Source organism: Toxorhynchites rutilus, chromosome 3, assembly GCF_029784135.1.
Source record: "Toxorhynchites rutilus septentrionalis strain SRP chromosome 3, ASM2978413v1, whole genome shotgun sequence".
NCBI classification, from domain to species: domain Eukaryota; kingdom Metazoa; phylum Arthropoda; class Insecta; order Diptera; family Culicidae; genus Toxorhynchites; species Toxorhynchites rutilus.
Genome location: NC_073746.1, coordinates 114,362,936 through 114,379,894, shown reverse-complemented (window position 1 = coordinate 114,379,894; position 16,959 = coordinate 114,362,936). Strand labels below are relative to the sequence as shown.

Below are 16,959 nucleotides of genomic sequence, written 5' to 3'. Positions count from 1 at the left end.
GGCGGCCATTTGGGATCTGCAGTTTTCATAAATAACTGTGTTCTACTAGTCAATCCCTTTCATTTGATATCCATATTGATGGGGTTCTGAGAAAATATGTCATCCGTCATTTTGTAGTGGGCGCCATCTTGGATTTGAATTTTTCATAAATAACTGTGTTCTACTTGTCAATCCCCTTCATTTGATATCCATATTGATGGGGTTCTGAGAAAATATGTCATCCGTCATTTTGTAGTGGGCGCCATCTTGGATTTGAATTTTTCATAAATAACTGTGCTCTACTAGTCAAGCTCTTTCATTTGATATCCATATTGATAAGGTTGTCAAAAAATATATATATTGCGCCATCAAAAATAAAATACTCCGGATAATCGAGTCTAAAATTCCGGATAATCGTATCCCGAATAATCGAATCTCGGACAATCGAGTCTCCGGATAATCGAGTCCGACCCGTACTACTAATGAAAAAAATGACGCAATAAAAAAGACAGATAACGCCTCGGAAGGGAATAAAAGGACAGTATTATGGCACAACAAGGTTCTAGATCATTAACGAGAAACAAGGTCACTCGAATACCATTTATATGGATAGAACGATTACCCGAATGATAAATAATCCCGAATGAGAATGAAACAAATATTCAAAAAAAGGAATATTGATTTTTGCATTGCGATATGAGTCTCAAAGTTAAAATTAACTGGGCAAACTAAAATGCACCAGATCAACGTGTGCCGTCCGACGCTCGCTAACGTTCGATTAGACCTAACTAAAGTACGTTTCAAACTAACCGGGCAATCGGTGGAACACAACATTGCTTGCGAGAGGCCTCCGCTTCCGTCGATGGGTCAGCGGCCGACTGGGATTGCGTCATCACCTATTTTTGTTTCGATTTAATCTTATTTATCAGCAGAACCCACTCATAATTTGATTTGTCGGAATTTTTCTCTCTGAATGTGAATGTTGCATTCGGGTAAATGTCGCATTCGGGTGAATGTTACGTTCGAGTATTTGTTACACTCGAGTGAATGTGCTTCGAGTAAACGTGTTCCGAGATTTTGGGCCAATCAACAAAAAAACCAATCTTTTTTCTGCGATGTATATTAACTTTTCACGAAGTTACAACATTCCAAAAATTGCCAAAATGTAATGCTGCAATGTTTTTCAAAACTCTTTTTCAAAACTGGGCTATTTTATCAAAAGCCACCGTAATTTTTTTTTCTCTATTATAGTGACTTTCAACACATTTCGGTTGGTTCGTCACTTTGACTTCCATTTTTGGAAGAATGTCGGGAGTGAGAATTGAACTTTTGATCTCTGCGTGAGAGGTATGGATGTTACCACTACGCCAGATCGCCTCCCGTAATTTTTTTGGAAAAAATAGTTCTTGAATATTAGGGAAGCCTAAGCGTCAAAAACCAAAATTACACCGTTTGCTTTGTCAACAGCTTGGTCGCTAATGGGTTGAAAAATCAGCTCGGACTACTTTGGCACAGTTTTTGAAAACTTAGTTCAGGTTTTTCACTTTATACCACTTATTTATGTTAAGTGTGAATGTATATTTTATTTATCACATATTTCAGGTTGAAGAAAAAAATCCATTCGTTTTACATAAACAATTTTTTAGTATAGTTAGAATGATCCGATTTAGATGAAATATGCACCGTTTATTCAATAGCTTCCTACCATTTTGAAGGTATTCCAATATTCCTTTTTCATAGAAACTCTTGACCCTATTGGCGAAAAAGTGGGACAATCCGTTTTTCTTTTGCTGCCAATTTCTTATTACTAAAGATGTCTTACGATCAGTACTGAAAATAATCAATTCATTCATTGAATTCGAATGACACTTACCATCAGTCATGCTTGACAACACTTCTTTTCGCACGAATATCGCGGGCTCATTTGTTGCTTTAACATGTTTCTTTCATACGGATCACTTCTCACGGTATCCCTTTCATTCGATTAAAAAAACGCACCTTCATTCGAGCTGCTTGTCAATTGAAGTAGTGACCGAGATTCAATTGACACCCGATGATATTTTGGAGAGGAACAAAGAATAGCTGGTTTGAGAGACACAGCAGGTTTGATGAGAGTGATTTGTGCTATTCCTTTCATTCTTACCATTTTCGCATCACTGTGAGAGTCTGACGCTAAAATTATCTAGCTCTATTTCGAAAAGCCTCGAAACATAGGTGTTTATTCAGTCCATTTACAGCGATCATACATATAAATAAAAAGTTTAGTACAGCTTTGTATGAGGAGATTTTAATTTATTGTAAGTATTGTACATGTGCGGATTATGACATTTTCAACCACGAAAAAAATGACAGAGATCCCAATATAGGGCTCTATTCCAGAAAATGAGACGAGCAATTCTTCTCGTCTTGGCTTTAGTCTCTGTCGAGACGAGCAAAATATCGTATTCCAGTGCACGAGTTTCATTGAAATATTTTATTTGGTAGACTGGAGAGACTTCTGTCACTTTCTCTTGGTATGATCAGTGATGTCAGATGTGAAAACATGTTTTTATTTTGAGAAAAACGACAAACATTTTTAAAATAGATCAATCGAGACTCTTTTCTCAGTGCCAAAATACTAAAATCATAACAAAACGGAATAAGTTTCATATTTCTTTTGGTTTCATTGATACTTTTTCTACGTTTGGTTATTATGGATTTATTGAGGCCAATGTAAACGATTTATCATGAAAAGTGTTAAATCTCTATATGCATGCATTTTCCATAACAGTTACAAAACACTCATACCTCGCTTAGATACGTTCCTTGGTCGCTAAGAAAAAATCCGTATAACGAATCAATTATTCTCATACAAATGTATACAAATTCTATCGGATCGGTTCCAACTTTGTTCGGCGTATAACGAGCGGCCGTATAGCGAGGTACGGGTGTACAATAAAATAGTATAGTTTTTTTTCACATTCATAGCAACTTCCAAACATTTACGTGCGACGAATGAATTAATGCATTGATGTGAAATGTAAATATGTCAACAAACAAACATTGTTTTATCAAAAATGCTCAAAATTGAATTTTGGATTATTCATTTTCGTTCAATATGATGGGAAGACACTTTTCGTGCCGTGTTAATATATTCAAAACAGTCATCTGGCATCCCTGGATATAAGTTCAATGTTTACATTTGATTGTTTCGTTCGGAAAAGGTTCAATTGAAAATCTGCAATATTTTCCAATCACTGAATTGAATTTGATGGTTGCAGTTGAAAACAAACATTGTCTATGCAGTTCTAGTTAACAGTGACACAATTTCTGAAGATGAACAAAGACGGAACAATGGAATACCGTTGCTTTTGATCGACAAGGTGAACAAACACATCAAAACAAACTAGACGACGACTTGACGGATTCATTAGCGAGCACAGTCGAACGGTCCTGTCAGACGAACTACTCGTCTGTGTTCAATAGAGCTCGGCAGCTGGAATATGAAAACAAACGAGACGAGCGCTAGTCTTCTCGTTTCGACTTCTGGAATATGACCCATATTTTTACGGATAACTTCCATTTTGATAAAGTAAAAAATTGAAAACCAGGGGAAATCAGCATAATTTCTGAAAAATCAGGCAAAATTGAGTGTTTGTCAGGGATATCAGGGAACGTGGCAAAAAGTCTGGGGAATCCTTAAAAATCAGGAAGGTTAGCAGCTCTGGTTGGAGCTGCTTCACCGCACTTCGAGCACGATCGGGTTTACATGATGTGGCCGAATGTGATTTATTTCTCATCCTCAGTCACCATCTGGTTGAGGAATGGGTCGAATGTCCCCTTCACAACTGAATGGCCCAAACAAGAAGAAAAAACAGAAAAAAAGTGTGAAGGTCACCTTTCGAACGAGCATGAATCTAAATTTTTTGAACGATGTTTTATCGCTACAGCTATCTACTGGAAAATAAATGGATTTTTCCCGAACTCAATGCTAAAGGTGTGCAGGTCGGACTCGATTATATACAGACTCGATTATATGTGACTAGCTGACCCGGCAAACTTCGTCCCGCCCAAAATTTATTTTTCATTATCACATTCACGTTTTCTTACTAAGCGCTGTTCATAAGTCCAATCGCAGAATCGTTCATTGATTGATCTTCTAATCTACCCTTTAAAATTACCTTTTACTATAAAATTCCTAGTACTTCTACCGAAACTCGTCATCATAATATCAGATTATTTTCAGACACAAATCTCGTGCCAGATTTTTCATCCACTTGCAAATAACTTGTTTCTTCGTTACATGGAATAAATGTTTGATACAGAAAATATGATACAATAAAGACAGCCCTAAATCGGACAATTGCTCTCTCGAGTTTTGCTCTTATCAACACATTCGTCGATTCATTTTTATTTATATAGATAGAAGACGATATAGGAGTGCGTTTTATCACATTAAGATCCATTCCCATTTTCGAACGAAGATCAATTTCGTTGGCAAATGGACCAAAAACGTTTCTCAATATGTAATTGTAGAACATATGCGAATTGAATTTTCCGAATTTTCCCATTTTCCTTCAGAGTTTTCCGAAAATTTTCAATTGTCATGTTTGGTTGGAATATATTTGGTTGAATGTGTGTATTATTTTTATGGGACTCCCTCTCCATTCCAGAGGAGGGAGAGGTGTCATACCATCATAAACAAAATTCTCGTACATAAAAACCCTCTCATCCCAAATTTGGCTCCATTTGCTTGATCAGTTCTTGAGTTATGCAAGAAGTTTGTGTTTCATTCGTATGGCCATAGAAACATTTATTGCATCCTGAAACCTCCATATGCAAATTTTGATTTCATTAGCTTGATTGATTGTCGAGTAATGCGCCCCCCCTCTTTTGGAAGGGGGAGGAGTGTTAAACCACCATAGAAACGTTTATTGCCTCCTAAAACCTCAATATACCAAATTTGGTTCCTTTTGCTTGATTAATTCTCAAGTTATACAGAAATTTGTGTTTCATTTGTATGTCAGCCCCCGCTTAGAGAGGGGGGAGGAGTGTCGAACCACCATAGAATCGTTTCTTGCCCACTCATACCTCTATTTGGCTCTATTTGCTTGATTAGTTCTTGAGTTATGCAGAAATTAATGTTTCATTTGTATGGGGGGTAGAGAGTCTAATCACCATAGAAACATTCATTGCACCCTAAAACCTCCATATGCCAAATTTCGTTTCATTTGCTCGAGTAATGTAGAAATTTGTGTTTAATTTGTATGGTAGGGGAGGGGTCTCAAACTATCACGAAAACCTTCCCCGGTTTTTTATGTTTCCAATATGATTTATTTCAAGAAAAAATGTAACCTTTCAACGTTAATATGAAATTCAAGTGGTTATTACATGTACAGTGGGTTAAAAATGTTATTTTTGAAGATTTTGCTTGAATTTTCACCAGTAATTATTTATATCGATATTGCATAGATATAGAAGCATAGAAATTGGGTATCGAAGAAAAAATTGTGGAGCGGTTGGAGAGCTTCAATTTAATTGATAGAAACAATCAAGTTTAATACAAATTTTTGGGATAAAATTAATAATAACACATTAAATATTATTAACTTTAAAGTTGTTCACTTCCAAAATGTTGTTAGAATCCACTAATTTAGATGTTCCACTACTATATCCTGTACTAAATTTTCTCATCTTTTAAATGAAAGCAACATAATCGTCTTCCGAAACAACAGATTCCGATTAAAAAAAAACAATAAGTTCAATTACTCTGTCATTGTTGAAATTCGATCATGTGCGTAGAAGGATTGTTTTTTCATCAAATATGATCGTCTATCACTTCCTGAGAGAATCTGGATAAATTTATTTTTTTCATGTGAGAAATGTGTTTTCTGACTAGTTCAAGAAACGAATAACACATGCATAAAAAACGTACAAGAAAACAAAATTACTTGACTCGATTATATACATTGAAAAGAAATCGAAGACTGTATATAATCGAGCGCTGTTTATTGAAAATTGATATCTTATTAAGTTTACTAAAGATGACTAAGCAACATTAACGACTATCATTTATTTTTATAATCGTTTATGTGATGACATTCCTCTTATATAACTTTTAAACTACACCGGTTTTTTATAAGCAATAAATTATTGTTTAATGATGTTTTCACCTTAATCAATCAAGCTTGATTACGGGTTTAAATATTCATGGTAGGACAGTTATCCCTAGAATATCAACATGGGACGATTGAACTTGATGTTGTATTTTTTAAATACTGTGAACAAACAATAAGTTTTTTTGTGTTTTTCCGAAAGATCAGTCCGTTATTTGTGTTTGTCCTTAACCGACAAGGTGGTTCGAATCCAAATTCGATTTTTAGATAATTGAAATTATCACATAGAATTATCCGCAAATTTAACAATCAACTTATACTTAGTAAAGAAATGTTCATCCGTAAAGTGGCAGAATGATTTGAGCTCCGATTTCAGTCTCTCGTATAATTGGCGCTACGCTGAATATTTCAGATAACTGTTTTTATAAAAGGTACGTTCTCTACCTCGAACAAATATTATTCAACAATCAGAAAATTACCGGATGGTCTCCATGCATTCAAACAAGGAAAACAAAGCATCGTTTGTACATCACTGTCCGTGTAATTTTTCACCCACAGAAAACTTTCTTTAATTTCCTCCGATTATGGTTCCCTTGTGGCGGGGACACATTATTGGTACATCATTACTTTGCCACACTATATGCTGAGTGCGCTCGACGTGCGGAATCTCGGTATACAGAAAATTGAACGTTATTGCCTTCCATGGTCGTCTGCATGGTCGGGATATTCCGCAGAAAAGTATTCCGTCGAGACGCTCAACAAGTACTCGTCTTATAGCCGCAGTTGGAGTTGGATACAACGAGGCACACACCCCCCTCTTCGAACGTGTGGAGCTTCTGAAAGCTCTACATAAGGATTAAATGGTGACTGGAATTGCGAGTGATTTTGAGATTGAAATTTGTATGCGATGGAAAATTCTCAGTCAATGTGCACAATGTTCTTCTAATATTGAACTTGATATCAACGACCGCACGTTGTACAATATCATAAACCGTTTATCACATACGACTTTTACAATGTTTTACGATGTTACCAGACGCAGCACACAAATGCAATGGTTTTGTTCGGGTCGTATAAATAATATATGCACGCAAAGAAACGGTTCTTTTCTTCTTGGGTGGCCCTGAGATTTGTATACCAAATAACACACCAAGATTATATTCTGAGCGATAAGTTCGAGAATACGCGTGAACTCGAAATAAATTTCTCTGACGGAAACGGGAATCGAACCCGAAGCCCTCGGCATGATATGTGCACCGCTAACCACTCGACCATGGGAGTCACTAATACATTCCTGCGCTTCGATCGAATTTGAAGTGAAAAGAAACTACTTTGAATAATAAAATCAACAAAAATAAAATAAATTAGTTATTATTTAAATAACTAATATTAATAATTCTTATTGACTACCAATAAAGGAACTGAACCCTCCATTTTTTATCAGCCATTTTATATTTTTGAGGCCAATGAAAATTTTTTATTTCTTTTTTATTCTGAATCCATTCGAAAGTTAATTTTGTATCCAAGTTGAAATCTAAAAACCGAACAATAATAATAAGTCTGGTATTAAGAATCAGGAATATGTGTGGATATGAAATATGCAGATGAGCAATTTCATGCCAAATCAGCCGAAAACAGCCGATGTTGATCCGATCTGTTAGATGTTCTTAAAATTTTGTGCATTAGGTGGCAGCTATCAAAAATGACTATTTTCATTATCATATGACCAATTTAAATTTCAACTGACATTTTAAAAAAGCGTATCCCTTTTTTTTAGAAAATTGGCAAAAAGTATAAAAACCAACATTCTTCAAGAAAAAAGAGAAAACCTTTCTCAATTTTGGTAAACGTAAACAAGTCTCAGAAACGATATAAACATGTCTTACTGGTCTCTACACCTTAAAACCCGCGGGAAATTCCGCGAAATCGTCGCAATGACGTCAAAGTTTGTATTTTTTTTTAAACCCAAAAATCACCCAAATTACATGAAATCGGAGATTTGATAAAAGGAATCTGATGCCAAATCATCAAATCAAATCAAATCAAGCCGGAAAAAGGTCCCATCACCATTCCGTGCTAATATTTCGTCGTATTATTTTTGTGTCGGATGACTTCCCTAACCTTGTTCAGCATATAAACGACCATCTTTCGACAAGTGCTGACAGCAATCGCACACCAGTTCCTGCTTGTTCTCAGATTTTCCCGTATAAACTTCGTTACGATCTGCCACAGATTCTCGATGGGACTTAAGTCCGGTGACTGACAAACCATTTCTTCGCAGCTCGAGCGATATGTTTGGGGTCGTTGTTTTGCATGAATTGCAATTTTAACAGCCACTCCTCGTGCGATAGCATAACGTCTTCCAATATCTGAGTGTAAAGGCACTGGTCCATTATCTTGCGATCCAGTACAGGGAACCAACTCCGTACCAGGAGAAACACCCCCAGACCATTATTATATTACCTCCTCCGTGTTCGAACGTTTTGTCTTGTACTGTGGTTTGGAGGTGTTCAAGGTTTGTTTATACAAAGTTTCAACTAATAGTTATGTTCAGTAGGATTCGACCGAATACTCGCGGTTTACTCGAGGTTAAAAGGGCAACACTTTTTGTGGGACAGGACAGGTTAGGGATTAGGATAAGGGGTACCGTTGTCTCAACCGAGGGTTTCCACACGCACTGTAGCATTGTGCGTAATGACCAGGGATAGCATCTGGTGTTCGACTAGCTGTCGAGGGTGGGCGACGGTGAGATGAGAGGACAAGACAAACAAACTAATAACGAAAAAGAAAACCACAAAAGCATTAAATTCTTACACTAGACCGTTTCACAAACATACAGATCAACTGCATATAGCAGATGTCGCGAGTTCCCAACACGTCTCTAACAGGAACATAGGGTTGTCTTCCTGGGGCCTCAAGGGCATTCAAAAGGTACTTTCTGGCTGCGTAATTACCCGTACAATTACTCATTACACGAATGAAGTCACGACTTACGTCCAAACTTTTGAACCACGCTCTCGAGGAAACATTTGGAATGATTGAATTTAACCACCGCCCAAGACTTCCAGTGTCCCAATCGGTTTGCCAACTCAAGAGGGAACTCTGATGTAGTAATTGTAAAAATTCATCGTATGTGATCTGTCTATCAAACAACTCGCCTTCCTGGGCCCCACCTTTGCGAGAGTGTCCGCCTTCTCATTGCCAGGAAATGCAATGAGAGGGGACCCATACAAAGGTTAACTTATAAGATCTTTCGATCAGTGCACTCATCTGTTGCCTCACTTTTGTGAGGAAATAAGATGGGTGCCTACTAGTTTTCACGACTGGAGAGCCTCAAGCGAACTGAGACTATCCGAGAAAATGAAGTAATGGTCTGCAGGCTTGTTGGAGATCATCCCCAATGCGAAGTCGATTGCTGCCAGCTCAGCAACATAAACGGAACAAGGTTCCTGCAGTTTACGGAAGGCGCTCGAATTTTCATTGAAAACACCGAAGAATTCTTTCACGCAATTGACTTTTTGGTACTTTCGGTTAAAAATACGGGGAATGAAAGTTGGTCGAAACTGATCTGAAATCCCAAGTATTGCTTGTTTCATCGACAGATCGTATTCAATTGAGGAACTGCTGATGGTGAAGTGAGCACGGTAAACGATGGAAGACAAATATCTGATGAAATATAGTGGTGATAAATTCTCATAAATCGAGATTGTATATTTAGATGAAGATTTTTCTCAAAGTTTTCAATCACAAGTGTGTTTGTGACTACGCATTTCACCAGTATTCTGAGAGAAAGTTTCCATAATCGGTTCTGTAGAGGAGTTACCCCTGCCAGAACTTCGAGACTCATGTTATGCGTTCAGTGCATACAGCCGAGAGCTATACGCAGACAATGATATTGAATTGGTTCCAATTTAAGAAGGTGACTTTTAGCTGCTGAGAGAAGGCAGAAAGAGTCATACTCCAGAATAGATAGAATAGTTGTTTTATAATCGTTATGAGATCTCCCGGATGAGCACGTGCCGCAAATCGTGCGGAGAAAGTTGACCCTCTTTTGACATTTTTGCTTCAAATACGTAATGTGGGTATTCCAAGTGCATTTTAAATCAAACCAGACACCAAGGTACTTGAAGGTCAATTATTGGGTAATGCTTCTGCCCAAAAGTTTAAGTTGCAATTGGGCTGGGGACCGCTTTCGAGTAAACATTACCAGTTCAGATTTCTGCGGCGAAAATTCGATTCCTAAGTTCCTTGCCCAAGAAGACAAGTTATCTAGGGAATTTTGCAATGGTCTTTGCAAGTTTTCGCCTTGGGGACCTCTGACGGAAACCACACCATCATCTGCAAGTGGTCTTAGCGTGCATTGTTCTGCCAAACAACTATCAATATCTTTCACATAAAAATTATAAAGAAGGGTGCTGAGACATGAGCCTTGGGTTAGACCCATATAACTATTTCTGGAAGTAGTCAGTTGTCCGAGGGTGAAGTTCATTTGCTTTTCTGACAACAAATATACAGTATATACAACAGTATTGAGAATTGTCTGTCCAGAGGTACACCGCTTGAAGACGTTTCTCGAAGAATATGTTGGGCTGGAACTGAGTCTGGACAGACTGTTTTAGCGAAGTCGAATATCCATCGGTTGGAGTATTCTTCACTCTCTTTGGTAGATGAGCGGTTACGCATGTTGCGAGCTACCCTCCACAAGGTGCGTATTGAGGTTTCACGAGAAAGACCTTCAATAAAATTGCGCCAGTAACCGCGTTTTTTGTTTTGCTTTAACCAATTGTTGAAGCTGTATTTCTAGCTTTGAATATTCCTTGAAGTGTGTAGATGTTCCATGTCTACGAAAAGCTTTGAAAGCATTAGATTTTTCCAAATACAATTTTGTGCATTCATCGTCCCAGCCAGGAGTGGCTGGTTTTCTTTTAAACAGAGCAATTGGAACTTTTCTTTTTTGTGCTTCCAGTGAGCTTTTATACATCAAATCGACAAAGAATCGATACTTTTTTTGTCGATTTGATGTATAGTGGAAATTTATCTATTGATTCGACAACGATTGTTACCGCCGTTGCGAATTTTTGCCAATCGATGTTCCTTGTTAGGTCAAATGGAACTCGAGATGGTTTAGTGGATTGCGGATTACACTTGATTGATATATTGATTGACAAGTGATCGCTACCATGGGGATCATTCATGACCTTCCACTGATAATCTAATGATAGATCGATAATTGATAATTGAGCACAATGATAGATCGAGTCGACTTTCCCGAGCCGGAGGTTTTGCAATTCGTGTCACTTCACCAGTGTTCACGATAGTCAAGTTGAAATCGTCACATAAATCGTAAAAAATAGCCGCCCTAATGTCATCATAAAGATCGCCCCACCCAGTACCATGAGAGTTCATGTCACCCAAAATTAGAACTGGGGTTGACAGAATCGAAACTAGATTCCAAAGTTGACTACGGCTAATAGAAGTATTTGGAGGAACGTATACTGAAACTATGCAAAGTTCTTTATTCTTTGCAGTTATTTGACAAGCGACAATTTCGACGTCTGATAGAGCTGGGAGAGTAATTTTATAGAAAGAGTAGCACTTTTTGATCCCTAAAAGTACTCCTCTCTATTCAGGCGAATAATGTTAAAATCGTGAAAGTTGAGTTCGGAGTCAGAAGAAAGCCATATTTCAGAAAGGGTGAATATAACACAATCATAATTTTGTAGTAAAAATTTGAACGAGTCTAGTTTATGCACTAGAATACGGCAGTTCCACTGTAGCACATTGATCATTTCTTCTATTATGTTAGGTGAATCATCCATCGAAAGATATGATTGATGCAAGGAGAGGCCATGAAACAGTCAATTGCTTAAGATAAGATTTCAAAGATGGAAGCAAGGCAGCAATAAAGCTTCTAAGAGGGTCTTGAATATTGAAGGTCTTTAATATGAAGTTCACTATGTCCGAAAAAGCTATCAGCCCTCGATTAGACACGAATTTTCTACGAGAAAATCGAGGAGCAGCGTTTTTATTTCTCTCTTCTCTGGGTAATGGCGTAAAATACCTTACTGCAACCAGGAACTGGCTGAGAAGGAGCCTTCGGATTTGTTGTTTTACTATTATTACCCTTGGAATTAGACAATCGTCCGAGGGTCATTTTGGCTTACTTACGGTGCACCGTTGGTGAAGAGAGTTTTCTTTTTGATGATTCATCCTTCATTGAAGATTCTGGTGCAGCCATAGTATGACCCTCATCAGAGTCCGATTCTTGAGATGACAAAACCGAAAATTGGTTTTCATCTTGAGCGGCTGATGCGGTCTTTAGCATTTCAGCATAAGTCCGCTCAGAGCGTCCAGCGGATTTTTTATGCTGTTTTCTTTGTCCACGTGGTATGTGGACAGCCCCTAACCTACACCCCATTATAGAAATGAAAGACGTAGTCCTACGTTTATAATTTAATTGACAGATCGTGGCGACAGATAGAATATTTTATTGGATGATAGTATGCAATCTAAATTTAGAAAGACTATGTATGAGCATCATAACATGTACGTGTGATTCGAGGCTTGCAAATGTTTATGTACATTTACAGCAAATGTGGTATTTGTAGTTAGTAATTATAATATGAAGTGAGTAAGAAAATATAATATTTTGTAGAAAATTTATGAGTTTTTTTTTCATGCTAATAAAACAAATTTTTTTCTACAACAAATATTTCCGGTGGTAAAGATTTTTGGAAGAAAAAGTACAGATGAAAAATATTTATAGGCTTTCCAGTACAGATGAAAATATGGTAACACTGGCTGGAAGACGCATATGCTTTATTTGAATTGGTTGTTAAAAGTTTATTTGAATATTTTGCATTGGAGTCTTATTGTTTTGCTGAACACTGTATGTCCAGTAGACTGCCAATGAATGATGGGGGAAATATGAAATTCAAATTTTCGTATTTTTTATATTTCGTCGTTAGATTGGTCCCTTCCTGTTTATAATGGTTCAAAAAATCGCGATTTGAAAAATGATCAAAACCGATTTTTGTCATTTACCTCGCCAATTAAAGAATTTTTGATGTAATTTTTGATGAAATACAAAAGCTATTTAATATATTTCATACTGTACTTTCGAACAACTCAAACTTTGATGTTTTTGTGACACTAGTAAATGAAGTCCGTTTGAGCTTAAATATAAGGTATTTTTTGGCGGAAATCAACATTTTGCAGGAAGTCCCGTTCGAGAAAAAAATCTTTTTAAGAACTGGGCCGATTGTTTTCATTCAAAAGCAAACTAAAGAACTTTTGATGTAGTTCTTAAGAAAAATATACACTTTCGAAAATGCTTTATTACGCATGAAAAAAACTTTTTCGTGCAATGGTCTGCAACAATTACTTATTTAATATTTTTAAAAGGAAGATGAAGATAAATTTACATGACATATCGAAAAAATTGCGATGTACTCGAAGCTGTTTCGGACATACACTTTTTCAAAAATACCACGTATATCTCGAGTGTAGAAGACTCGTGATGTGTAGATCTCGAAGAGGAAGCCCATATATTAATTTTAACATTTGTATAGTTGAATACATAAACACAAAAAAATATTGATCCAATCATTGTGGAAATATAATGTACACATAGGTTCCGTTTCGGAGGAATGAAATGATTAAAACTTTCGAATTGAACAGCTGCGAGCGTTCTTCCGCATGCGAAATGAAATACTTTTGACGATGATAAAGAATAGAGTCCATTTGTACAGTTTCAATCGTCAATGGAATGTTCTGCTTTTCAAATTCAAAGAAAATGATAGAAGAAATCAACAAAACAGAAGAACCAATGTTCCAGTATGCGTTTGGAATATACCAATCTCACTTCGATAGACTAGAATGACTCTTGCTGAAGTGAATGGAACACATAAAAAAACCATTTTCATTTTTCGAAAATTACAATCATGTAAATCTTTGAAAAAAATTTGGCTAGCTGCCACGACAACCTGCATAAATTTCAGTGGTATTTTAAGAACAGGGTGGATTTCTCAATCCAATTCTTCCTCATTTCTCCCGATTCCTTCCAACCACGAAATACTTAGCAAATGCTAAACAGAAGGTAAAAATAGATTTTTTTGATTTGATAATTTTGGCTCAATTAAACAAGACAGTGAAAGTTTTTCTTCTTTCAAAGCTAAACATATTTCAAACAAATTTTTGATTCAAAATTAGGCTCTAGATGACCCTTTTCTGTTTGTTTTTTTTACACGGGACGGATTCAACAGTTCTCCTCCCTCACATGGGGGCATAAACATAAAAACGATTCAATGTCAATATCAGTGAATCTAGTGAAAAACAGACAGTGATGGGTTTGAAGTCCATTACCATCTCGCGACGCTGTTGATCGATGGTAATCCGCTTTTCTTCTGCCGCTTTTTAATATCAAGGTGAGTACCACAGTGTATTATACTTCACGAGACTCAAGTTTCAGAACGCGCTCCCATCTGTTCACTGGCGCTAGCGGGATCAAAATTGCTTCTAGGATAATCACATTTCCTGAAGTAAATCTCATTTAACAAAGAGTATCTATTCACCAACAGCGTCAACAGCAACGGAAAATAGGAGTGTTAAATTCATCTCAGAGTACACAGCCCAAAGGAAGAGTGCACGTGTTTTCTCCAATTTTTCGTCTCACTGCAGAGGAAATGGGCAAGAATATTTCACCAAATCGCTGCTACTTCGGCTATTTTTTCTTCTTTTCAGCATCCGTTGTTGTTGCCTTTGCATAGTCGCTATCTTGGGAGAACCGTTTAAAGTTATTTATTCTCACTTCATTTTACTTCTTTCCATTTCCTGAAATGAAACCATTCCACAGCTGAAGGAGAAAATTGCGAAGTTGGAAGCGCAGCTGAGCGAGGAAAAGCGTCGCAACGAGGATCTGCAATTTAGTGTCGACGAAGTGACTTTCTGCGGGGACGAGCTGAGTGTGAGTATTTTTCAATTAGCTGCCGCCATTGAGCGTAACCAGAACACGCCAAGTCATGCACCGAGCACCAACAGGTGGACATTAGCCGTCGGTTTTACAACCGGACCGGGTTGCGTTCTTATTTTTTTCACCTTAAGTTTTTTGCGGCACCCTGGTTTTATTGCCGATCGTTGTTACGTTATTAAACCGGGTTAGCAAGCAGTGGGACGAATGCTATCGTCCGGGCAAAATACAGCTTATACAAAATGAAAAACAGCTACTGTTCCACCATAAGGGCAATAGTTATTGTAGATACTGTGTTTACCTTGATGACTATTTGTTTGCATCTCTTTTGTATATATCATTATATCTATTTATCTTTCCATCGTCATCGATTGCATCAAAATTCAATACAGGGAAAAACTCAAAATTCCTTACAAGTGAGTATTGTACAAAACTACACACTCTGCCTGCTAAATTTGTTGTGTCTGACATTAGTTGTTATTTTGTTTTCACGATCAATATCGCGCTGTCGTGTGATACCGTACAAACCTATCCTCACATCCTTACAATGCATTGCCAAGACTGTAAAGCAGCAGCAGCCAAGGTATTGTTAGAGCTATTACTGCTGTATGCTTCTTTCCTCAGACGTCCTGCTTCGCTCACCCACCCGTTTTCCCGATGACGGAAGCACCGTACTCGATATCGATTGTGAAAAATGAATTGGCCACAGGCAGGAATTGCTAATTGGCTCGCTTCCTTTTTCCTAGTATGAATTTCATCATTGGCTGTCTGCATTCAACATTGTTGTTTTGTGCGTGAGCTTCTTCTGATAAGGATTGGTAGTAATATTGGAACAACAGATTCATCCGAAGTAACAAAACGGAATTTTCCTTCCAGCAAACTAATTATATTGTGCATAAGCTGATTAGTGCAATCAGTGAGTACAATGCAATACTAACCCAAACCCACATGAGCTCTCAGGAAATGTTTACACTCGATTGTACATTGTGATCCGATATGTTTCCTGTGAAATGATTCGCTTTTTATTCTGGTAAAAATCGGTGTAGCAAGAAAAACTTGATAAAATTTCGTTCTGCGGATCTTTTGGTATCGAATCGAGTATAAAATGCATTCTTATAAATCTACGAGAGCCAAATTCAAGGGATAACCATTGACTAGATGCTGTAAATCAGGTACTTTTTTGATAGCAGTTGTTGACGTTGAACTATTAAATTATTTTATTCGATTCGCTTGTTTATCACGTTGGATATTTTTTACAATGTATTGAAGTTTTAGAAAAAAAAAACAACTTTTTATCAGAATTATTATCAAGGCCACCAACAGAAAAAGGCCGATGGTTTGCTTTATTCGCTAGGATCAACTAAAGATTCATAACTCATAATTAATCCTTGCCCTCGTGAGAACAATACACAAGTTGGCTATACGTTGCAATTTGTTTTCTCGTGTCACTGCACTAGTGTGCAACGCGAATGATTTTTATATAGCAAGTATATAGCAAATCCACAAAAAAATATTAAGATCGTTATTCATCCAAAAAAAAATACACCCGTATTTTTCATTATTTCGTCATTAGACTGGTCCTTTCCTGTCTAGACTGGTTCAAACGATTAAAAAACCACAGCCGATGTGTTCGAAATCGTTTCAAAGATACATTTTTTTCAATATACAGCGCGGACTCGAATCTGTACAGTTTTTGATTTCTTTTCACTGTATATAATCGAATCCTGTATATAATCGAGTCAAAAAAAAAATTTTTTTTATTTGTTTTTTTGCATGTATTTTTCGATTTTTACAAATAAAAGAGGAATTTTATCTTTGATTCATTCCCTTAAAGTTAGAAAACACCTTTCTTACATGAAAAAAATAAATTTATTCAGATTATCTCGCATATGTTCGAATTTAAACAATGACAGAGTT

The 16,959-nt window shown here is 36.9% G+C and overlaps 1 protein-coding gene across 12 annotated transcripts in view; it reads left to right on the top strand.

The window, feature by feature from the left end:
- LOC129775310 (restin homolog) overlaps window positions 1–16,959 on the top strand; it is a 253,909-nt gene that overhangs the window by 204,182 nt on the left and 32,768 nt on the right. For 10 of the 12 annotated variants that reach the window (XM_055779900.1, XM_055779904.1, XM_055779903.1 and 7 more), the window contains 2 exons: window positions 14,929–15,039; window positions 15,435–15,458. In XM_055779900.1, the coding sequence (XP_055635875.1) occupies window positions 14,929–15,039; window positions 15,435–15,458 (135 nt within the window). The remainder of the gene's footprint in view (window positions 1–14,928; window positions 15,040–15,434; window positions 15,459–16,959) is intronic. The other 2 variants (XM_055779901.1, XM_055779898.1) reach the window with 1 other exon arrangement.